Source organism: Etheostoma spectabile, chromosome 22 (assembly GCF_008692095.1).
Source record: "Etheostoma spectabile isolate EspeVRDwgs_2016 chromosome 22, UIUC_Espe_1.0, whole genome shotgun sequence".
NCBI lineage: Eukaryota > Metazoa > Chordata > Actinopteri > Perciformes > Percidae > Etheostoma > Etheostoma spectabile.
This window is the reverse complement of record NC_045754.1, coordinates 5694979-5720801: the sequence shown is the minus strand read 5'-3', so window position 1 is coordinate 5720801 and position 25823 is coordinate 5694979. Positions and strand designations below refer to the sequence as shown.

Here is a 25823-nt window from a genome sequence, read left to right as displayed (position 1 = left end):
AGTACTCACAACAGTGGAGTGCCATCTGAGAGCAATGCCAGCAGCCCTGTCCACACTGCAGTGGAGTGGAGTGGAGTGGAGTGACTGTGAAAGACTCGCACTGTCACTCTTAATAGGACAGGGTTAGCCATGGGATGAGCCCCGAGACACTGGTTTAATCTATTACACCCACGCCTCCCTAGGCCACCAGAGAGAAGGCCCTTCTCACACCGACTCCAAGCACCACCTCAGCCAGCTCTTTGTCCCTCTCTCTCCTCTTGTTCTCTCTGTGCACTCTTTCACTCACATACAGCCCATGCATAAGCACACATATACACTCACATATAGACACAAAGACACAAAGTACACACACACACATTGCTCTCTTTTTGGTTGCTGGTGAGGCGTTCATCTGTGTTGGGCACCTGGATCTCCTGTTGTTCTCGGGTATTGTTTCCTTCTCTTCTCCTTTTTTCTCTTCCTTTCACGCCAGGGCCTAAAATAACTCATTTCACCTCCCACTGGAACATTCAGCACCATAATCAATAGATTAGTTTCAACTTGTGTCTGTGAGCAAGGCTCAGTTGGTATCATGCTGTCGGGTGAGCTATTAATGCCATCCGTTTTAAGCTATAACATATTGCAATTACCTTGTGGCAATTTAAAGATTAAATATTGTTTCATTCACTCTCCCAAGGTATTATTCATTATCGTATACCGTATACTGTTATTGTTATTTTATGATGCATGGTTGTGTCCTTGTATGAGTCTTAAATGTTATCACAGAAGAGCCACAGCCCTTTGTGTTATTTAATATTTAACCAACATTCCTCACTGTCTTCCGGCCTTCAGTCAAGTTAGCAGTTTGTTATTACTTTTGTCATTTGACCATTAGTTCTTTTACTGTCTGCTAGTGTTTCATCAAGACTGAAAGGCAGTTACAGCTTCTATTCTCTGAAATGATTTACTGTTCAAACAGCCCAGTAATGACATTTCTGATAGAGAAATTACACTGCAGTCACTGTGTTAATTGATGGCAGGAGGGATTCTTGTCTCAGTGCTGCCAATGGCTGTGATTTAAGGGAAGTCTAACGGCAATCTAGGCAATTAGTGACATTTGTTTGCAAATGTGTGTCACTTTTGCATGTTGTTGGTGACAAAGTCTTTTCTTAAATGCCATGCAACACTGCAACATTAATCACTTGAATGTGCTGTTGTTCTTTGGAAGTGTGTGTGTGTGTGTGTGTGTGTGTGTGTGTGTGTGTGTGTGTGTGTGTGGTGTTTGTGTGTTGTGTGTGGTGATGGTTGCGTGGGGCGGGGGGGGATGAATCATTGGCCACTTAGAATGTTAAAATTAGAAAAATAAATAAGACAGTGGCAGAGGTTAACTAATTAGTATAGTTGTATAATACCTCAAAACTTCTAGCTGGTCTGGAATCAGTGTGCTCGGAGTAGACACAGCGATCCAACGCACAGTCTTTATGTTAAATTGCAATATGTCTCACTTCATTGTTCTGTACACTTCAAATTGTCTTTCTGTCACTGTCCATGGTGCTGAAACATTTCTGGCCGTATCAGAAATCTCTATCATTTTCAATTCCCCATATAACGGACACTATATAATTCATTCATAGTGAGCAGAGATTTCAGAAACTCAAATGAGCTGAATTTATGCAATTTTCAACCTCAGATGGAAAAAGTGTTTAACAATATGACTCTCATTCCCCAGGCCTAGCCATTGGGAATAATTGGGGTTCAGAGTCTTGCTCAAATATTTAACCATTACATGCTAAGGGAAAACCAATGATTAAGGTGTACTTAGAATAAAATAGAATAACATAGAAAAGAATAGAGTAGAATAGAATACGTTAGACTTTATTGCCCCTGTTGGGAAATTTGTATTGGGTATACTACTGCAATCTGTTGCTTCACAACAGAAACATGTAACAGAAAGAAATGAATAAAATCAGTCTAAAAACATAAACATAAGATTAATGAAACATCTTAGGACATAAAAGAAGGACACATATGGCTGTTCAGACAATACGACATCTTAAATAGTAACTGTAATAATTAAAGTGCAAAGTGCAAAAAGTGCTGGTGTGTTTTTGCCCTTTTGTTCTGTTGTGCTCAGATTTACTGTTGGACTACATGCAGCAGTTTGCACTACGCAAGTCACATGCACTACTCTTCAATGTTTTTGAACCCCTCTCACACCCTGGGGAAATGGATTTGGAGGCAGTGCCAGAGGTCTGTGGCAAATGCTTTTTATTCACTGCACTATGGCCGCTGGGGGCATTCAGTTTGTACAGTGAGGAGATAGGCCTGTATTAAAATGGATTCCCTGAATGCGAGCGAGCAAATTTTATGCCACACACGCTGCCATTAAACAATGCCGTTCCTCTAGGCCAAGAACAGCACATTTCAATTACGTACTGTAGCTATATCTGCCACCTTTGCTTCTCCCAGGAGGAGGTAAATAAACATCAAAATGGAGAAACAACATTAAATCGGACTCAAAATAATTTCACCAACACAACCCAAGTGTATCATGCCGACGCTCCCAACGTGTGGAAGTGTCATTGCTCTCCATATACGTATGGCAGTGTTTGAATGTGCCAATGTTTTTCCACCTGCTTTTTCATGTATAGCATGTCGCTCTGTGTGCACATACTGTATTTGTCTGCACACATTTGCCTGCATGGTTCCCGGGGAATTCATTGGTGGATTTATCTATTGTCTCCCATAATCCTATGTTTTGCAGATGCGGTGTGCAAGCCCCCTCCGTCCCTCTTTTTTCCTTTCTTCCCCGTATCACACTGGGAAACAGATGATCATCCATTGAACCCATTACTCAGCCTGATCCTCTTATCATTACCAACCTTCCCGAGTCTCTAATTTTGGGGTCTGCCAAACTCTGCTCTGTGTACAATGTGGCTTTAGTCTTCGCCCTGCTGTGTTTCTTTTTTTCAATAATGGTGCGAGGGAGGAAAGTCAAAGGAGATATAGAAAGAGAGAGACAGAACGAGAGGGAGAAAGGTAGAGAGAGGAATTGTCTACACACATTTGCACACCTGTCCCTGGGGATACTCCACCAATCTGAAATAAGACAAGTCTGTGGGCGGGTCAGTATTCTGGGAACACAGTGAACAACTCATAAAGGCGTCATCTCCAGCTACCTACTCCCCACACCTTTCCAAGGCACAGCTCGTTCTTTCTCTCCTCTCCTCTCTTTCTCCCTCTGTCCGTGTCCATGATAATTTCACAACCCCACATGGGTACAGGCACATGGCGTTCAGTAAACTACCCTGTGGGGGGGTTGGTCAGTTAAAAGGGGCTCAGAATATTTCCCACCAACAATGCCTCTGTGCAGCAGATTATCGCTGTAGGGAATAGATCACGCTGCCTCCTTGTTACATGGCAGCATATCAAACACTGCGAGTAAAACAATAAGAGGACAGATGCATCCTGGCCATCCATTGAGGGTATACATGATGTAAACAAATAACTGTCTTCATTTACACCTTAATTGCTTTCTGTCCCTTTCTATTATACAATTACTGTCAACAAAAAGGTCACCATGCAATGATCTATAGCCATGACTTTGAGCGCATTAAGTACATACAGTGCACACATACGTGATTTACACACACACACACACACACACACACACACACACGCGTTCTTACACATGCACAGAGCATCCTGAGGCAGCTCTTCCACTGAGCAGAGAATCAATTACTCACTCAGCTACATATTTTTGGGGATCAAAGGATCACACACCTTTGTGCGCTTGTGTGCTGGGGCATGTACTAAAAATGTACCAGTTAACGAATACCTCACTCTGATACATCAGAAAAACAAATGGAGATTTGCATTCCCCCAAAGAACATTTTAGACACTTACATCAGAAATACCCTGAAAGGCACAGAAACAGAATTGGCTACTTTTGCAATCAGATGAAATATTTGCTGTATTACCCGAAATGACACAAGTGACAAAAACAGATATATTACCACTCCTTAAAAGTATTTTGTCGTGGTAAATTTGCATGAAAGAGGCAGGATTTAATGAGACCCTAACCCATTATATATATTTTTTTTTTTTAGTCTTTCAAAAGTGAATTTGTGTGTAAAGCTGTTTTAGACAAAGTCTGAGGAAAGTTTTGTGTTTGATGGTGAAAGAAAATGTATACTATTACATTCTAACATTATGCGTACATCCGTTTGTGACTAAAACTAGCACCGATAGTGCTACATATCCATTTCTGGTAAATATTAATGGTTGTTCTTACACAATTACTGCTTACAAGATGGTACAGCAGAATACGTTGTTAGTGAAGTTGTGACTTATCTGTTATATTTATATGTACGTATTTTTTTGTTTGGATATGATGACATACACCTTATGTACCCAAAATTCAAACAGCATTTTGGGAGAATGACTCAATCCAGAAAAGGATTCCATCTCATCCACGCATTAGAGCTTTGTATACAAAAATCTTCACTTTTTGACCTTATCATTTTTCTGCTTTTCCATATAGCAGAGAAAATTCTGTGGCTGTTGTGGCATTATGCAAACTTAGCATCGATCTGCAGGTCTTTTTTTCTATTGAATCTCAATAGCACTGTCAACAAATGGCATTTCAACTCACCACAGGGGTCTACTGCATCCTGCCAAAGAGAAGCGGAGCACAGACTATGGAGAATTTGCTTATACATTTGAATGTTTTTCCTGCATGTGTGTGTGTGTGTGTGTGTGTGTGTGTGTGTGTGTGTGTGTGTGTGTGTGTGTGTGTGTGTGTGTGTGTGTATGCACCCATGTAGTTTAGTGTGTGGGCGAGACCTACTAACTTCAATCCATTCATATTATTAGGCTTCTTAACTGTTACGTGGCACATTCAGAGACACTGGGCCAAACATTTGCCAGCTGTTCAAGTAAAACAGACATGATGTATTTTATTAGCACGCGGGCGGAAGTGTGGAAGCGTTAGTAGTGGCTCCAAATGAAAGCACGTAGTAACAGTTTGTAAACTATCGAAAACTGCATTGCATATTCTTATTTGCCAACCTGGCTAGACAGCAGTACTTGGTGCCGTAGTATACCAGACAGATTAGAGATCATCTTTGAGCACAGAGCAATTCCATTCTGATTTATATGGCCAAATGTGGGCAAGGCGTCAGTGTAACGACGGTTTCATTATTGCAAATGATGTTATTAATGCACTTTATGTCCTACTGACGCTTATCACCATCTTGAAAGGAGGTGTGCCTTTTAAGAGCAGTCTCCTGAAACCCTAATGAGATGATACTGAGACTCATTCAATGTCTGCTCATGCAGCACTCATAAATGCATATTATTATCACCCCCTGTCACTGAGCTGAATGCCTTCAATGTCCAAAGAGAAATAATATCTTGCTCTTGCTTTCTGCAGTTAAGACAGCAGGTGGAAGAATAATAATGCTTCTATTAAATGTGGTTGGATATCATATTATCTAGGCATATCCTAAGCAGAGCTGAGACTGTACGCAAATGAGGAAGACTGTTAATGTGGCGAGTTTCACTTCATAAACCAAAACAATATGAATACATTATGAAAGCTGACGTTAAGATTGATGAACAAATTCTCTGACAGGCTTTTCAGCGCCCTATTATCCAAGTTTCAAACTGGTATGGTCGTTAATGGAATTGTTTAGAGAAAACGGCACTGTGTTATTTTTTTAAATGAAATGAAATATCCATAAATTGTTAAGTCACTCCTAAAGTCCTGTAAGGACATAAGATTAGGATATTGTTTTATGTATGAAGTGAATCTTGGACGAGAACTCTCAAAACATGTTTCATATATAGGCAAAAGTTTTACTAATTGATTGCGTAATATGTCTCATCATAGCCTAGCTATTTAGTAGATTAACACTCATTGCACTGGCTGGCTCACTCTATTTCTCGCTGTAACTTTAGTCGGTGGCTGTAATGTCCTCTTTCTTTCACCTCTGGCAGTTGTGGGTCCCCCTGGAAAATGAGATGATAGCTCTCACAGGGTTCATCCTAGGAGTAATACTTTTTTTTCTAATATCACTTGTGCATTTGTGCCACTTGACATTTGGTGGAGTGATATTTAAGGGCCCTACAAATGCTATATGTGTTAAAAAGTTGATATTAAATGAGACACTTTTGCTCTGTGGTTCAAAGAAAGTGAGACCAAAGGCCTGGACCTCTTGCTGTGGGTCACTGTGCACTCGACGTATTAATCCATTCCGCAAAAAAAAAAATGGTACAGTAAATGAGCCCTGACGTCCTGAGAATATGTTTTATATGGCACAGGCGCTCAGAGAGAGAGAGAGAGAGAGAGAGATGCCATTGCTTTGAGTTAGGCTTTAAGGCATGGACAGAAGGAGACAAACCGTTAGAGAGTAACATCACATAACTGAAAGATTCAACATGGTCTAACGGCCGTTCGTAAAATGGTCACGTTATTTTGAATCTATTGGTACGTGTACTGTACACCGACACATTTATGCCCTTTTTTTCGTGATGGTGAGCACGAATTTTAATGTAATATATTTCAATTTCTCCTTTTCGTGATGCTTAGCACGTAATGGGAAGCATCTATAAAGAGGTTGGGTTTAGGAAAACAAGAACGGGTAAAAGACACGTCATGCGGCAGGACACGATCCGCAGTCTCTGGGGGACATGCGACAACTACGGGGTGGGTTGTTTAGGAAAAGTAAAACATGGAAAAGAATCACCACACGCGGGAGACGATCCCCGGTCTGCAGGGTGAGAGTCCTGTGTGGTTTGACCCATCCAGCACCGCAACCAACCTCCCTGCGCCGATTTTCGTCTTTTTATACTTTTTGCTACCGTAATTGGGCTGTCATCATGAAATATGCTTCCCATTGAAATACAGCAGATTTAAGTTTGTGCTCACCACCACGAAGAAAACGACATAAACGTGTTTGTGTACACGAATGAATAGATTAAATAACGTGACCATTTCACAAACTGCCGTGAGACTGGGTTGAAAGATTACAGGTTCCGCCCTCACACCTGCCAGGTGTCCTGCTGGTACAGCGTTATTTAACACAACAAGGTACCGGCAAATGGCATATTATGTATCTTATTTCAATAGTTTTTAGTTTTTCAAAGTTACTTCCTCCATTGTTGTCTATTGTCCTCTAGTGATGTTGTCTCCGTTACTGAAGTAAATAAATGTAAACGAAAAATAAACTGCAAAGGCATCAAGGATCCAAAACAGTAGTCACTTCATTGGAATAGTAGTGGAGGTCTAAATTCTAGATGTGAATATAACATACAGAATGACATACTTGGAGGTAGGATTTCTCGGGGGGATGCAATGTCCCCAGCACCTGACACAGCACCTGATACAGCACCCCCTTTGCCCCCTTCAAGTGGCTTAGCTGAGGTAGGCTATATACTGTATGTATAGTTTCAAGCTTTTTCTTTCTGTTGTGTTACGTTCCACTTCTCCTGTTCCCTGTCAAATGCAGGAAGGAAGAGTCGGACAGGATTTGGACAGACTGTCCAGCATTAAAAAAGAAATACCGAAGTTCAAATGCAATATTTATATAGCAGCAAACAAACACAAGGTTTTTCACCCAGGAGAATGGTGTCTTTGTGTGGTTTGAGAAGTAAAGTAAATTGCCAGTTATTTCAACTTTACATATTAAACGGAACAACGCCACGTTCTACGTCACGGTTGTAATTACATCATGTAGGTAAAGTAAGGAAACCAAATGTACGGATTTCAACCCAAATCACAATATTTTTATAAACTTAACACACTAGTTTTGAGCCCTGCGACTAACCAAACTGGGGCCGGTTTCAACAACGTTAACGACATCCGTTGCGTTGAGGTATGAGGACAGAAAACGCTCCCGTGGGTCATATTTTCTTTCACAGCTATAGGTGCTACTTTATCATGTGCTCTAATGCGTCAGTAGAGGGTAGGGGCAGACAATTGAACAACAAAGTGGTCATTTGGTGTGGAGTATTTGTTGGACTGACAAAAACTCACTTTTGATTGTTCCCCGGATTAAGCTAAACACTTCTAGCAGATTTTTCACATTAAAGGTATTGAGGATTTCCCCATATTGGTGGGCTTTTAATGTGAAACTCCACAGAAAGTGTTGAGTTTCAATAACAGCAGCACTACATCAAGCAGAAAAAGTGGAATAACTGGAATTAATAGGTAGATGAGAAAGGTATTCATGCTAATAGAAACTCAGAGCAGCAAAGTGGTGGCCTGACTGTTGTACTGAAGGAATAAGTGCTGTGGAAGTAATGAGTTTGTGAGCCGTTGTTAATGACTAAAGATAATTTCACCCTCTTTAATGTTTTTCCTTAATGTTTCATTAGCAACCAGCCTTTATTTGTTGGGCCCGGTAATGACACTGAATACTGTTTTTTATATAAGAATTCCCTATATATGTTAAACATTTTTCTCTTAGTTTCTGAGACTCCATACCCTTTTGAGAATGATCATCCCCTCTTGGTTGTGTTCATTGGTGGTGATGTCAAACATGGCGCCTCCATCACCTGGCACGATGGTGTACTCTACTTCGGCATTTCTCCCGATGTCCAAGTCATGGGCTTTGATTCTTCCAACAGCAGACCCCACTGCAGAGGACTCAGGAACTCGTAGATGAAAGAAACCTGTCAACAAACAAACATCACACCTGACTCATTTAATATCATCACTTGGCATCGGATGGAAAATACTGAGCTCTTCACATCCTCTGTTCTTTATGTAGTTTCTCACAGACCCAAGGGTTTCTTATCCACCCACAGGCAAGCAGCTGGTATGCTCTGTGTGAAGACAGCCCTGTAGCTATGGGCATGGCATTATTCCATTTTGACGTGCTTGGACATCAAGGCTGCTCAGCTACTAAATGGCTGGTTCAACCTGTACGATCCAACTAAAGAGCCTAAGGGCTCCGATACTCCCTGCAGCAGAAATCACTGCTCATGACTTGGGAAGAAATCTACAACAAAACAAAGTGTGATTGATTAATTGATTTATTGCTTGCTTGATTGATTGATTGATTGATTGATTATCACTGATGCCTGACAATAAAGTTCATGAAAAGTCATCTTTTTCTGTGTTTTCCTTCACTGTCTGAGATTGCGAGCTGGTTGAACAATGGCATCTGCTTTGCCACAGCAGTGTTGTAGTCAAGACTAAATAAACCGAGACCAAGTCAAGACCAGTGCCAGACAGCTTCTCATGTCTCCCGCATTCACTTTCCTGGGAGTGCGAGTAAAGAGTGCAGGAGAGGGGGTTTACAGTAACACATTTCACATTAGAAATGAGTCAAGTTATTGGTTGCATTTAAAGAATAAAGTTTTGCATCCAGATGTTAACACATGAATCAGACTATACACAGGCAACATAGTGACATCCCTGCAGTTGTGGTCTTAACCGGTCTTTAAATAAAATCCTTTTTATCCGAGACCGAGACAAGACATTCAGCAAAAATGTGGTTGATTCCGAGACAAGACAGATGCCTTCAAGACGGATCTATAGTATTAAAGCACTGTGTCACAAAGAGGTCAACTTTACTGTTGCACTTCAAACTAGCGCAAACACCTGGTGGATCCATGGAGGTGCCATGGGGAATTCCATACCACCATACAGTAATAGTGTCAAACTTATTCTGAGGACATGGAATATTTGGGGGTAATTCAGCCTCTTCTTCTATACTCAGAGTTGTGTCAGTTCAAGGCAGGGAAGGAAATCAATCTGACAATCATCTTGAACATTCATTTTGAAAGAGGTGCTATGTCAAAGACTTTTAGGACTATTCATTGTGACCAAATGAGGGAAATGTCATGAGTCCTTCACACAGCGTAGCGCCGGTTGGACCGCATGACCAGCTTAGCTGTTTGGTTAATTTTATTTTAAGATATTCTCAACACATTCGATTTGATTCAACTAATTCCTGACACTTCTCTTGTGTACAAATAATTAGCCAAGACAGGTTCTAGATAAACATTAGTTTTTTGGGGGGCTTTTGATTTGTTTTTTCATTATATGATGCATAAACCCTACAAATGGAGAAGACAATGCGCAGGAGAGAACGAGACTCTTAGAAGCTCCTACTGAGAATTGTGCTACTTGACACACATAAGCATCAAAACTCTGAAATGGATGAACCTGAACATAAATGTTGACAATATGTCAGAGACAAAAGCGATGCTGCTTGGCAGAGAGCATATTTATTTTTTCTTGTTGGACCAAAATAAATATATCGAAACAAAACCAAAATGTTCACTCTTTGCTTAGGTTACAGAGGAAGGTTGCATTAAATGGTCTTTAAAATCAGTACTATCCTTGAGATTGTGCTGCTTCACGCGATACTGCTGTGCATATGTTATTGCATTCTCCTATTTGTTATTCCTCAATTTTACTATGGAGCACTGAGGATTTTCCTCCGTGTTGATCCTAGGATTTTGAGAGAGGAGCTGAAGCATATGGGATGAATTTGGCTGCTATAATTTCAATAAATAATCAAGTACTTTCAAGGACATGCATTCATCTAAAAAAAAAAAAAGAAAAGTATTTTAAGGTTCATGTCCTTTCAAGGATAGGACGTGGCGCCGCTGCCAAAACAGAGTTAGTTGTAGGTTAAGAGACATAACAAACAGCTGTTATATGGCACTGCCAGTGGGTCCATAAGCTCGGAGGATAATTCAACAAAGCCACATACAGTTAGTTTCACCCCTATTAGTAATCACCATTGCAGGCATTGCAGTCACAACCCCATCTGGTGCCATCACAGAGGTTCATTCAGGGGATTGACGGTTTACAAATTCCTAATCTATAATAACTAGGGAGGGGGAAAAAAGGATTTCTAGAAAAGACAGATGTGGGATGGATCAATGCAGCAATATTATAGGTAAACCAAATCATCTGATGGGGTCCTCCAACATGGCCAACACATACTGTATATATATATATATATATATATATATATATATATATATATATATATATATATATATATATATATATATATATATATATATATATTTTCATTTTAACCTGTAAGCCTTTTATAGATGGAAAAGGGAAGACAACAAAGAGAGGATTTGGGACGGGGCAGAGGAGCCACCATACTTGGCCCAAACCTCTGTGCTGTGACAGCATTATGGAAATATCATCTTTTTCTCGCAGCCAAAGGAGCTTGACCGTCTGACTGCCATTTACATTCAGAGGAGGCCGCTCGGTGTCGCCTCAAAATACCCAAAGATACTGCATCAATACAGAACAGTATTTTTGCTTTCCTTTCATACGCTTCCTGATTTGCAGTGGAAAACATTTTGCCCACAATTTAATATTTATGCTTCGAATAAGTAGAGAAGCTTTCACAGATCAATGTGTTTACAGTAATGAGGTTTTTTTTTCCAGCTCGGGTTTTTACATGACCTGGTGAACTGTACAATCAAATTAATCTGGTTTAGGAGCTTATACAAAATACCGGATGAAATACAGTGTTTAAATACACTGACTCAATCCCTGGTGCAGCACCATCACGCTCAACCCCAGTCTTAATATAGAAGGATAGCCCCATGAGAAAAATAACACCAATCCTAGTTTATTTGCCAGGAGTAGAAGATTTAAATGCAAGCATGGTAAATAAACAGGCCTTTGCTTACTACAGTGCATAATGACAAATAATGATAACCAATTACGGAGAGTAGACGTGATGAATACCTCCTGCCCTGTAATTGTGTTTGTGTTCATTTTGTTATAAAAATGTGTGAACCTGCGTAAAGTCATGTGTATTTCTATTGTTTGACAAATATGAAAGCTGGTGCTGTTGAACAGCAATCATTTTTACATAAGGATCTACAAAGGGCACTCACTTTTAGAGAACCTGGGTGGATTATCGTTGACATCGCTGAGAGTGATGTTGATGGTGGTGGTCCCAGCCAGCCCCCCCAGCTGGCCCCCCATGTCCTTGGCCTGGATTAGTACCTGGTACTGTTCCTTCACCTCTCGGTCCATATTGGGCAAGGCTGTCTTTATAACACCTGGTGTACAGCAGGGTGAATAGGAAATACAGACAACAAAGGAGTGGCAATAGAGTGAGAGGGGAAGAGAGTGATTGATAGAGATGGTGAGATAAAAGACAAAAGGGAAGAAGTGGTCAACATCAAATCTCGTGAAATATGTTTGACGCTAAATGCACAATTTACCTTACAATGCACAATTTATTTACACAAAAAAAACTCCCAAGGAAGAAGCTGCTTGTGCAGCTCTGACCAAGGCTGAAATAGAGGTCATTTCACAAACTGGAGACACTTGACATTCAATGGGAAACTCTGGTGAAGCCATATAATGATTCACTTGAGGATCAGAGACCCTGAGATCAGAGAGCGTTTGTACTGCAGATTAATAGCTAGGTCAGTGGGAGGTTGGCAGGCTAAAAGGAAGCAGGCAGCATAGGTGGGTCTGCACTTTTTCCCTCCTCTTATTCCATTTTATTTGTGGTGAGGATGTATTTGATCTGCAGACCCCTAACAAGTGTGAATACAAAATCAAAGACTATGTTTATTTTTTTGATATTTCTCTCATCTTTTTTTGGAAAATGGGGAAGTCTTTTTCTGAGACTGACAATTCTGTGACACGGATGTTGTTGTAATCCCCTTCCCTTGCTCACCTTTTTCCTCCCAGTATTTGTTCCCGTTGTTGATGTGCGTTTGGAGATAGATGCAGGCCCAGCAGGGCAAACATTTACTTTAACAGTTTGATTTTTTTCCAGCATCAGTTTGAAATACAGTCACAGTACGCGCACTGTGAAGCTCTGGCATGAGCGGCATAATCAGCAACAGATTCCACCGTATCTGCCTGTGTGATATGTATGAACCTATTTTCGTATGCTTTGAGCTGCCCCAGATGGTAACCCAACAGCAGCCCACTGCCGGCAAACTGGTGGTATGCAGGTATTTCAGATTTAAAGCAGTCATCTGCAATACCCTGCCTTGCTGCCACTCTGCAACCTTTTAACTGCCATCTTCCTCCTATGACACATACCGCCTACACCAGCAAAGTGCAGCTGTACATAAAGAGGAATTAACTGAATAATGCTGCAGCATTGTTTTTCTGTCTTTGTAGTTTGTGTCTTCTGGAGATTTCAATTTAAGTCGCTGTATCGGTTTTCTGGCTAATTTAGATAGAGAAAGTCACTGGTGGTTTTGAGATCGCAGATCATTTCCTGATGCTGGGGCTGTCAGTTTGTGGGTTCATCTGACATTTCGATATGTAGCAAAAAGTGATGGCATTCCTCCGCCCCAGAAAGCTCACAACTACCATATTTAGAGCCACTTTACTCAAGTAATTGTATATTTGCCTTTTTTTTTAAATTATTATCCAGTTTCATGTATCTGAAGCAAATATCCTGACGGTTTACATTTGTTTTATTAAAACGGTTTGATGATTAAATGCTAGATATGACTACTGCTTGATTTAAATGCAGTGTTTGATACAAGTGACCCTTTATTTCACACCTGTCACATAAATAATTCACTGTCTTTATTGGAGCATGTGTCCTTTTATGGCCTATGATTTGTGGAGTGGCCCAGGGGTCATTTCTGGGACCAGTTTTATTCTCATGATATATGCTTGCACTGGTCCACACTTATTATTGTGGACCAGTATATCTTAGTGTATCGCACACACTATTTAGAAAACACTAAATCATACATATTCTTCGAGCCTAATGGCCTAGATAGCCTTATTTCACTCCATGATTGCCTCACTGCAATTGCCAGGAGCACACAAAACAGACGTCTAGTACTGTGTTTTCACATATTTAAGGTAAAAACGTGTATGTTTATGACCTTTACACTGACTGAAAAACTATTTTTAACATACAATACATCTGCAGAGATAATAACTTTACCTGTTTTGGGGTCAACAGAGAAGTATGGCTGGCCATGTAGGATGCTGTATACCACTCTAGCACTGTTTCCATAGGTAGGGTCATCTGCGTCTGTGGCAGTCACTTGCGTCACATATGTCCCTGGGGAAAAGAGTAGGAAGACATATTAGCTTTGACTTCATTTGTTTCCTCGTGAGACCACGATCCTAACACTTTGAAGTTCATCACCTCTTTGAAGGATCTTGCCTGACACTAATAAAGGATGTGTCGCATGTGAGAAAGCTCCAGCTTATCATGAACAGTCAGAGTTGTTGTTGGGATGTTGTTCAATTTTCCTGTGTTTGGATGTGAGTTGCACGTTTGTCACATTACAAAGAGATTTGTCAAAAAGGTTTATATATATATATATATATATATATATATATATATATATATATATATATATATATAGACCATTCATTGAACAATGCTACCATTAAGAAAGCAAAGGGCCATGGCAAGAATAGTATTAGCATGGCAGTCTTCCAAACCCCTGCAGTAAGAGGGACAAGAATAATTACTTGTTGGATGTTTGGCTCATCCTCCTTAACAAGCTGGCTTTGCACATAGTCCTTATTTTCCATGTATTTAAATTCAACAGATTCAATCCAAAGTTTCCAGTTTGAGGAGAATAATCAACAAAAAATGCCTTGTCAGCCTGACTATTTTATGAATCTAAAACGCAAGCCGGGTGTTTCTTGGGCAGATGGGCAGATTCTTTGGAAAGATTCTTTGGAAACGACTTGTAGACAGGTTGACATGGGGTGTCTTCACAGGCAGACAGCTCAGTGCACATATGCTCAACATGTATCAATCAAATACCCACATCTGGCTAGCTTTAGAACAGGCTGTATGAAACATTTTCAACTGCAGGATGTGTGGAACGCTTATATGAACAGGAGACACACTGGCCAGAGGGTTGGTCATTTTAAATTCGGGTAAGCTGCTAGTTGTCTGTAAGGAACTTGCCGTATATTAAATAGGCTTTGCAGTCCGAGCAGATGGCCACAATGGCATTAAAACATTAGGTGAGAGAGATTAGCGTCCCAATCCGTTATAACAAAGCCACACATGCCTGATTACACATATAAGAAAAAGGACTGCATTGTGTTCCAACAGGAATATACAATAGATGAGATAATACAGCAAGGGAGAGGATGAGCTCAGATGTAGTGAAAGTTTAAAAGCCTTTGAGCGTGGCAGACACCTACGCATTTCCAGGCAGCAAAGCTAACAGCCTTCCCCCACCCCCCTCTCTCCCTCCCCCGGTGTGAGACAATAAACAAGGCAAATAAATTCTATTCCTGCAATTATGGAAATTCAGGTGTGTGAGTGAGAACTAGGTGGAAGAAATGGCTTTAAAGGTCATTGCTGATGAACACGGGAGGAGAATGCAGATCTGTTTTTGCAAAACATAGATTATTGATCTGACTTTTGTTGAAATGTTATCTATATCACAATATTCAAATCACTGTAATGTTGCAATGTAATGCAGAGGAAACCAATTAACAAATATATCAATCAATAGATTTCCTATTCAAATATGAAGCAAAAGAGACAAGAATTTGTATAATTGATCCGAAATCTCGTATTAACTGAAGTAACTGAAGGCAAGGAGTGAAATTGTTTCTGTGACATTTTGTTACTACATTTTTTTTCTTCAGGCAACTCCCTGAAATATGTTGTTAAATCTGCTACTTTCTTTTAAGTGAGTCAGCATTAAGCTAATTGCATATAACTCTAACAGAGTCTACAGATTATTGCCATGACTGATTTCCTGATGTCTGGCAATGGACTGGTCTTCATTACCAAGCATTATTGCATATTTATTTCCAGCATCTCTCTGTTTTAGTATTTGTTTTGCCCTGCTAACATAAAAACATCCAAAGGGGGGTTCTAGCCAAAGACAACACGAGAGATGTAACAGTTAATGAACCCATTGATCGCACAAGTCTTGCTGGCATAAATATTGATAAAGACTTAAATTGGTTTGATAATTCTTTTTTCCCGCACTAGCAGTAAATATAACTTTTCACACAAACTGTCAGGCGCTGGTAAAAACACACAGTTGTATTCTCAGCATCGCTATATCTGATAGTGGTGTCACTCTGCATAATTTAGCAATACTTGTCATATTATTTTCATGGTTTTAACCGCAATGAATAACAGTGAATGTTATTTCTAAACTTAGTCTAGTTAGTATTGTGTCCTAATACTGACAGATTTTTGCAGTTAAAATAATTTAATAGAGAATAAGATCTTGATCACATATTCTAAAATGTAGAAATTCCATTTGAGGTATTCTAGCTTTGATGTTTTACTAATGTATATATCAAACAATAATAATACCCGTCAGGGTGATTTCACTGATGAATTTAGCGTTTATATTTATAAAGGAAAGTCTGTGTTACAAACTTTATGCCTGGGGATGTAGACGTTTATGAGGCAGGGAGCATCTAATGAAAGATGCTATACTGTTGCGTTACGGGAAATGTAGAATCCAGAGTTTTGGGGGCAACTCGTAATAGGGAATAAAATTCTAGATATCTCTGCCTCTGCTGCTTTGCTTCTGACCGTTCTTTATGTTTCTGTCTCTTACAAATACAACATTGTGACACAATCGCTGGAGTACCTCTTTAAACTATGCTGTTTATTTAGCTTAATTTACCTTAACTGAACAGCTTCGGAGTCATTGGAATGGTTATGTGATTTTTTTTCGAGTTGAATGGTGGTCGTCTCACCCCCCCCCCTTGCGCTCCCCCCTTCAGGAACTGATTAGCTATAAGAACAAAGTTTTTGTAAATGTTTATGGTTTTTGAATAAAAAAAGTAAAAAATAAATAAACAAAAACTTGATTACAATAAAAAAGAACAAGGTAGTGATGGAGTTTTTCACACTATGGTCATGGCTGAGCAGGCAAAAAAGAAGCAGAAAACGTGTCGGAGGAAGAGAGAAAGAGCAGCCTGACCGAGCGAGGAGTCAGACACAGCAGCTGCCAAATATCTGCTCCGAACCTGTAGGGGGAGCTCGATAGAGAAACCTGCCAGCAAAAAGTGATAAAACAGCAAAGAAATTGCCAAAACTGCGTAGCTCCCCTTTAATGTGTCAAACATAATGGCAGGTAACCATTCATAGTAATTAAACATCTAGGGAAGTTTTAAAAGTACTTACATAGACTAGTTCAGCATCAAATGATGTAATAATGGAAAATAAATTACATTTTATAATTACATTTTGAAAATGTTTGGTAAATTTACTTGAAAGACGATAAAACTGAGATTATCTAAATGAAAGTGATTTAGTTTGCTTTCAAGCATCTAATTGATGAACTGCTTGATTATTTATTTGGGCGTATTTTTTTTTAAGCTAATTGCTGTATTACATGATCGCACTAGATGTGTTTTTAATAAAACCTGAAAGCTTCTAGGATTCAACAGTAAACTGTTGCAGAGCAGATTATGATTTAGAGTGTTCACAGGGGCAAGTCTGTGTTGTTCTCGCTTTCTACCCATACTCTAGAGACTGCTGTCTTTGGAGTTTCGAGGGACTCATTGCTATTCAGATCAAGAGGAACCATTCTCCCAGCGAATTACCTTGATCTGTTCTCCCTGGGGGGTGGGGGAGGGGGATGTAAATATACAAAGCTGTGAAATATACTCAGGGCAACACCAAGAATAACTGATTCTTTGAAATGTCAAATTCTGGGGGGAGCCTCTTTGCTCTTCTGATTGTACCGGTAATGCTCCTGAAACTTTTGGATTCTGTAGTGCTACAGGATTCTAATCAATTAAGCAATACATACTGGCTTCTCTATCTTTACTGGACAGAAAATATCACTAGAAGGTCACTGACCTACTGGTGACATCTCAGGAACACTGGCCGTATATGGTCCCTCCAGGAATTTTGGCTCATTGTCGTTGATGTCTTGAACCTTGATTACAAATTCTGATTCAGGCTCCAGGGGCCTATTGGTGTCCATGTCAACCGCTTGGGCGCGTAGGGTGTAGTAAGGCTTCTCCTCCCTGTCAAGACTCCGTAAGGCATGGATGTCCCCCGTTGTTTGGTCAATTGTGAAAATGGAGCCAGCCCCGTCTCCCGAGAGAGTGTACTTCACCGCATTGTCGCCCCTATCGAGGTCAGTGTGCAGCTGCAAGACAAAAGAGGAAAAAGACAGGTTGAGTGCAAACATTGGCACAGATAATGATTCATTGAAAGCACTGGGGAAGGGCTGTCAAAGTACTCAATTTCACAAAGAGAGACAAGGAAACTGACTGCACATCAAGTTCATGTCTCAGCAAGGATCTGCGAAACACTAAGTCATGAGAAAAATAAAATGATGGTACTTTCAGAACGTTTCACAGATTAATGAGTCTAAATCTCTCATAAATTATGTATTCTTTCCGTGCAATTAAGCTGCAGTAATAACTCTTCGACATCGTGGACCCATTTCTATTTAAGCATGAAAAAAAGATCTAAAGTGAGATAGGACTTTTTCTCAAAGTGTCATAGGTCAGACTGTGAAAACCAGAGGTAAATACTTGTTTTCCACAAGAATGGTTTTTAATACTTTCACCTGACAGCGGAGGTCTATGACCAGTTGACTCTCTGCACAGTTGCAAAATATCACTACTCCAGCCAGGGAACATCTTTGTTTATATAGATCCAGGACCACGGCAGCGCTCTTTGTACAAGACAAACACATTCTAGGCTGGTGGCAGAAAGCCTATTGACATAGTTGTGTTCACCTCCATGGGGAGATCCATCATACATTTTAAATGCTTTTAAATATTTAAGGGCGCTAATGCAATGTGATCATCCCCACATATGACATATATATGTCTGCCTTCTGATCAATAGCATGAAACTTCCCCCACACCTTTCAACAGCAGTCTTATTCCAGGAGACAGGAACAGATATTTTAATTGAAGCAGAGGAATACAGTGTAGCCAGATAAATTGAGTATCTGCTGACTCTGGGTAACATGGTTTAGTTATTACCTCTCAAAAAAAGCTTTCATAGCTTGCACCAAGAAACATCTATTTCTACACTTTATGGTTGACTTTGGGCCATGGTCTTGCACTGCTAAAACAGAATGAACATATAATATTTGGGTTGCCTTTGGACTGGAAATTATGCAGTCAAACTGTTATCATCTGATTGGATATTGGTAATGTTTGTTTGCTGACAGGCTAACAACAATACTATAGGTTCAGGGAAAGCATTGCAATGGTTACGTAGCAATGTATTGCCACAATGTAGGGCAACACGTTTGTTTACGTTTCCTTCGGGTGCTCCGGTTTCCTCCCACCATCAAAAAACGTGGACTAGGTTCTCCAGTCAGTGCCCTTGACAAGACTCTGGCTCAGATCTGGAGTTGGTCCCCGGGCACTGTGATTGGCTGATCAAGGCACTGGCTCCGATCTGGAGTGGGTTCCCGGGCGCTGTTATTGGCTGCCATTATTAATAGCCATTCAAATGTATGAGGATTATTTTTGGTACACGACCCTTGTTGGGTGACAACTAGGTCCCATAACATTTTATACCATGAGCACAACATCTGAAATGCAGATTGTGTATTGTACTTAAATATTGTGAACAATATGCTAATCTTCCAGAAACAAAACCTAAAATGACAATTAAGTAGTATGCAAACCAAACTTGCTATTTATTTTTATCTAGCATGGTGACAAAACATGTGGCGAAGAAGATTCAATATAGTTAATATGTAATAGGAATACATAGAATGTCATCACCTCTATTTTAAATTTGAAGCATCTATAATTTGCTTTTGGTAGGCTATGCACTGCAGCTGAGGGTTACCATAATGATTATTATTAGTGTTTTAATACCAAAGTTTAATGTGATGCCTCCCTTCAACTCGTTTTTGACAAGTGGCTAATTGTACCAACTTTAATATCTCCATATATAGCACCTTATGATAAACATGTCCAGGCTTTTAACAAGAAAGAGGTGTAGAGTTTATCCCAGGCAATTTACCTTTTTTTTTTTTTTTGTTATCAATCTAGCCAGCATTTTCCACCCTTGCTATAAGGAGACAAGACAAGTGAACGAGGGAACGAAATGGAAGCCATCGTTTTGTCTGGAAATTTGGGGTTCCCCTCCTCATTTGCAGGGAAATAAACACTTTGGTGGACACACACCATACGCATGCACTCGGCGTTTTACCAAAGCCAAGACACCCGCAAAGAAACGGTAAAAAAGTAACGTCTCCCGGAAGTGTGAGGCAGTGAAGTCGGCTATTTCACTTGAATGGACAAGCGCTAATGAAAGCTGCGCGACACGAGGACAGCTAGCTAAAAGGTGAGCCCCACCGAGAGCTCACCATATCAAGAGAAAAAGTGCATTAGAAGTTAATGCAACATGTACAAATAGAGCATTGCATTATAAAAAAAATAAGACTTGGACATAACGTTACTAGAATGTTGACTAATGGCTTTCTGTGGAACTGTAAAACCACCCCTCAAGAAAACTTTTCGAAGCCAGACGACGCTAGGCAGTTGACATTTGATTTGGAGCTAGCTAGCATATCTTAGTGTGACGGTGTAGCTGAGCGGCCCACTGAGACAGGTTGAACACGTTTTGAATACATAACGTCAACTGTGTGGCTAGAATATCTGGAACAAACGGCTTGTTCTACACCTGAACTTGAAGTACTTCAGGAGATAACCTACACTTCATTCGCCACCATCTCCAGATATTCTCGGTGTCAACTTGGAAAATGGAATTCTGTGGAATTTGGACAGCGATGGAGTTAGCTGGATGACGTGAGGCTTCACAAAGTAAGATTTTATTCTATTCTGTTTTTTGGTGCTTGGAGGTCGCCTGGCCTGTGCGTGTGAGAGTTGCATATAGGGCTGTATGGGCTATAGATAATTATATTTGTTGGCTTTCAGTAAATATCTGGGCATACGTGCAGTTTAGTGTCCCACTAGAGCCGCTCTACGAAGCAGCTCGATTGGTTGGGGTCAGGCATTTGACCCAGAGTGGTTTTGGGACACTAAACCGCACGTATACGCATGTATGTCGATTATTCGATCAAAATCAAGTCATTCTTTTACTTTTACCTAATCATCTTTTCAAAAAGTAGAAACTAACAAGGTTATTTAATAAAGGTTTTTAATTGTCATTTTGTGACAATGCAGTGTAATGTAATGCAGTGCAACACAGTGTATTGCATTCATCATCACATTTGGTATCTTATGTACATTTGAAATTGGAAAATACTTGTATTAATAGTGGGATATTAATTTCAGTCATATTGCCCAGTCTAAAGTGCTTGTTCAGGTTTGTGCAGAAATGAAAAGGCAAGCATTTGGGACAAAAGGGACATTCTATACTATTTGACTCTGTTTTATGTTTCATTCTACTGTATTCTATGCAAGGATTTGCGTTTTGGTTACCGGCCGCTGTGTCGTTATGCCTTGGTTGGCTGCTGTGCTACTTATTTGCTTCTTTGTGCTTTTGTGTATATTGTTTGCTGATCACAAATCTTTGCAAGGTATGATCGTATGATATGTCTTCTTAATACACTAAACATCTTTCGTAACATGTTGTGAATCTTAGAAACACATATTTGGTATGTATGGAAGTAAATAGGGATACATTGATTACTGAGAATACAGATGGAATCATGGACTGGATTGCCGACTAGACACCACTCTGACTACAAAAGGTAGGTTATGTTTTGATAATATTCTGTGCTGCCATCATACTGGTGTTGGTCGCTGTACCACCCAATTACCATGCATGTACTCGTCCTGCTTTTTTGTTCCACCTGCTGTGGGATTGTTGGTGATAGATGTTTTGTGGATTAATCGCTTTCTATTCAATTGTCTCATTAGTTATGGGCATTTATTAATCAGGCCATGTCATCAGACAAATTTGGGAAACACGTTGCGCTGTAATAGTTGTGGATTTAACATTGTGAGACATGGCATATTGCTAAAATGTAAGTGTTGTTCAATAATTAGTAATTGGCACAAGGCCAGGGTGCTAAAATAATGAAGTAAGAACAGATTTAGGCAGTTATTTTGGATTGTCATCATTGTCTTGTAGTATGTATTGGCAGACGTTTTGATGTCAGTGAAGAATCTTTGATAGGAAGTTGGGCATGAATACTGTTATGGTTACAGGTACACCATACCTCCAACATGTCATCTGTTGACATGCCTAAATCCATTCTTTCTATTTTGATCTTTTCAATGATTCTTCGATTTAGGCCGCCGTGCCATTATCTTGGTCACTCCATCACTAGCTTGCATGTGTGTGCATTTGCATGCCTGTGGCCCTGTTATTGACAATGATTGTTTACTGTTTTTTGCATCTGGTTTTGTTGACTAATAGTTACCGTCTCTTGTAAAATGAACTGAACAGAGAACCTCCTCTCTAATTGAAGTGCTCCATCAGAAAATTGGGAAGTACTTATTTGAGCAGTAATGATAATAGTTATCTGTAACTGTGTGGTTGTGTGAAATGACGTGTCTGTACCCTTGACAACAAAAGTGAGCTGGAGTGCTATAAGTGTTTTTATCTGAAATGTTTAAAAACATGGAATCACAATAGAAATTCTATCTTGGAGAACAGAATCACCATCTTTTGGACACACTCACAAAAGTTAAGCATTGCAAGCTCATCGGTTGCAGGGCAATTTTAATGTCTTACATAATGTTTAGATATGTATGATAGTTTACATCATGTTACCATTACCATGTAAATACAAATTACTATAATAATACCTCATCGAGCTGTACCGACTGTTACACATACTTAAATTAATTGCAGCTGGAATACTGAATACATTGTCACTTTGTATTTATGATTAATGGGGTGTTTGTATTTGGTTGTCCTTTTGACTGTCAAGAAAATAAATAAATGAGCATATTTTTCACATATGCAGTTTACTCAATACAACTACCCAGGAGAGGCACCTGCAAATTGATTCAGAAATGCACAATTAAAGATTAAAAAGAAATGCAAATATAAAAAGAATAGGCACATTGCCTCTTTAATTATAAGTGTAAGTTGACTGATATTAATTAAAAATCCCATTACTTTAACAATGGTGATCACTTATATAAAAGATTTATTAATGGGGAGGCAGACCAAGGCTTCTTTTAAACTACAAATCACCCATCGGGCTCAACAGACAAGAGGTAGAATCACAGCCCCGACTGTTGTAACCATATGTCAGGTGAGAGGTGATTTTACTAAAGGGAGGAACAAATTGGCCATTTCTTTTGTGTAACATTTGTTTCCAATTTATAACACACAAATCAACAAAAGAGAGTGCATATGGGCAGAATTCAAATGCTAGCTGATAACCTTTTACTTGATTTACTTGATTGAGGTATTTGAAGTGACTGAATGAGCGGCTGGTGGCTCATAGAGATAGTATGATCGTTTGCACCCATATTATGGTGAGAATGTCTTCGCAAAATTAGCAAGATTCTCTGCTCATGGATGCAGCCATAAAGAGAAACGGGTAGTGTGATTTGTTACCATCCAAACTTGCACCATCTGTTTGAGTAAAAACGTTAGTCTTTGTTGTTTTTCTCTCTGGGTGTTCATAATTCTTTCCAAGAATTCGTTTAGACGGTCAGTTAAAGCTTTTTGGAAACGGCTGTTTCAATGATCTTGTGGCTTTTCAGAGTCTTGCTTAACCCCATTTTGGCAGGATTTACTGTATGGCTTTTTATGGACATGCGTTAGACATTGTAGGATTAAATGCTGTGACCTGTAATTTCCTCAATATTCTCTCTAACCATTAGGCCGTCTTTTGCCCTGGCTTGAACAGTTGATGCGATGCAGATGGCCAGCCAGTGCATCAGCAGTGTTGTCAAAACAAATATCGGCAGGCACATTACTCAGCTCCTCTTTGTGAAAAACACTTCTATTGACTGAAGCTACTGAAGTACTGGTACAAATGGAAAGAATGATGGCTCATCTGTACTGGCTGTGGAATAGTCACACACTTAGGATCCTAGATTTGAGCTTTGAGAGAAAGTGGTTTTCCCTGGCACTTTCAGGATTTGCAGCACATGGTCCCTCATTGGCTATGTAGTAAACGCGCATATTGATTAATTTGAGTGATTTCAGAGGAGAATGTAACCAACCGTTGTAGAAATGCTGTAATTGGATTTCTGTGCCCAGGATTATGCAAAGCTCCTCTCAGGAACACATATGGAAGCCACAACTCTTTGCTGATAGCAAGCCCAACATTGTTCCTTAAATGGCCCGGCAACCTTGCACCAGCAAGTGCATTCACACATCGGTAACATTCTGAAAAGGTTTCCAGTGTACTTTTTCTTGTCTTTAATGGCAGTTAAACGTCTGTGCGGATTATGTCATGTAAATTCCAACTAATATTCAATAGCTTTTTTCTCCTTCTTTGCAACAACAATGCTATTTCCTCTGTAAAGCACTTGTCCTGTGTACTCCTGTGAACAAATAAGAAATCTAAAGGGAGAATGTTTTGTTTTGGTTGCATGTTGGTACTCCCTAGTTTTGCAACAATTTCACGTAGATATTTAAAATGGATACCCTGTGTCAACATAGACAATGCCAATTACGTTGAATTAAGCAGTAACGTGAGTGTGTTTTGTCAGACAGTTTCAACAAGAGCAAAAACTACAACCCACATGAGCTTTTCTGCTAACATCTCCTTCTTGTCAAACACATTCATGTGTTTTGTCTTGCACCTTGTTGAAAGAGCGATATTTCTTGGGACATTTTGTATTTATTATACCTTGTGAATAAATTAATCCTGATCCATTTTTAACAGTGGGTTGTGCTTAAGGCAAAACCAGAGCCCATACTACATAACTCCCATCAGAATTCATACAATGTGCTGTTAATCAGTTTATATCATTCTATATTCTTTGGTGTGTTGTATGCATGCCTGGCCCTACTGCTGTCTTGAATTTATTTGTATGCTACTATTCATTAATTGGTCTAGAACTACCCATCAATCCAACAAACATTCAACCACTGTCCTACCAACCCAGTGGTGTGATGACGTGGCAGTATGTCGGCATATGGTAGTGCCATGTCATAGGGCTGCACGATTATGGCCAAAATGCTAATCACGATTATTTTGATCAAAATTTTGATCGTCGGACTATCTCAGGATTATTTGTTGATTTTAACCAAAACAAATTGTATGTCACATAGGCTATTATAACGCGAGAGGAGTGTGATGGAGCTACTCACAGAGAGACGGCTGATCATTATGAAAGTGCCAGCATGGGTCGAATGGCGGATAAACACGACGCGGTATGAAACGTCTGTATCTCCTGCGCTGCATTTTTATGAACTATGATATTCTGGCCATGGGTCATCATCTGGCCCAGGTCCCAGCGAGCTCCTCTCTACATGCGTTACTCTATACCAACTGAAGTTAGTTGCATTCAATAACTTCTTCTGTGTTCTTTGCCGTGGCGGCCGCGGTAGCAGAGTTACCCGCGGTAACACTGGCACAAATTCAGGTTTACCCCTCATACTTAACAATATACAGCTGTTAATAAAAATTAAAACTGTAGACAAATGTCAGAAGTTTGGACCGGCGCTGTGTGGCGGGGCTTGCCGGAGAGTAGACGAGAGAGAGAGTAGAGGAGAGATTCAACACAGGCACGGCTTTACAGACGAAATGGGTCATGTAACGCAAAATTAAACCATATCCATATAAACAGCATTGCAGCGGATGCGAGGACATTAGCACCGGTGCGTCCTAGAGGAGCTAACAGCTAACAGCTAACAGAGGCTACTAGCACCGACTAGCACTGGTCGCCACTGTTGCAAATGTTGCGTTTACTGGTAAACTGGTAAACCTTAAGACCGATGTATGACCGACTCCCGTTACTCTGTCCTCTGTGACTGTCT

The 25823-nt window shown here is 39.9% G+C and overlaps 1 protein-coding gene across 1 annotated transcript in view; it reads right to left on the bottom strand.

The window, feature by feature from the left end:
• The window catches only part of LOC116671945 (cadherin-12), a gene marked incomplete in the record, with an annotated part of 99221 nt that overhangs the window by 28094 nt on the left and 45304 nt on the right, over positions 1-25823 (bottom strand). The window contains 4 exon segments of the mRNA XM_032503436.1: positions 8468-8655; positions 11869-12036; positions 13908-14027; positions 17778-18072. Of these exon segments, the coding sequence (XP_032359327.1) occupies positions 8468-8655; positions 11869-12036; positions 13908-14027; positions 17778-18072 (771 nt within the window).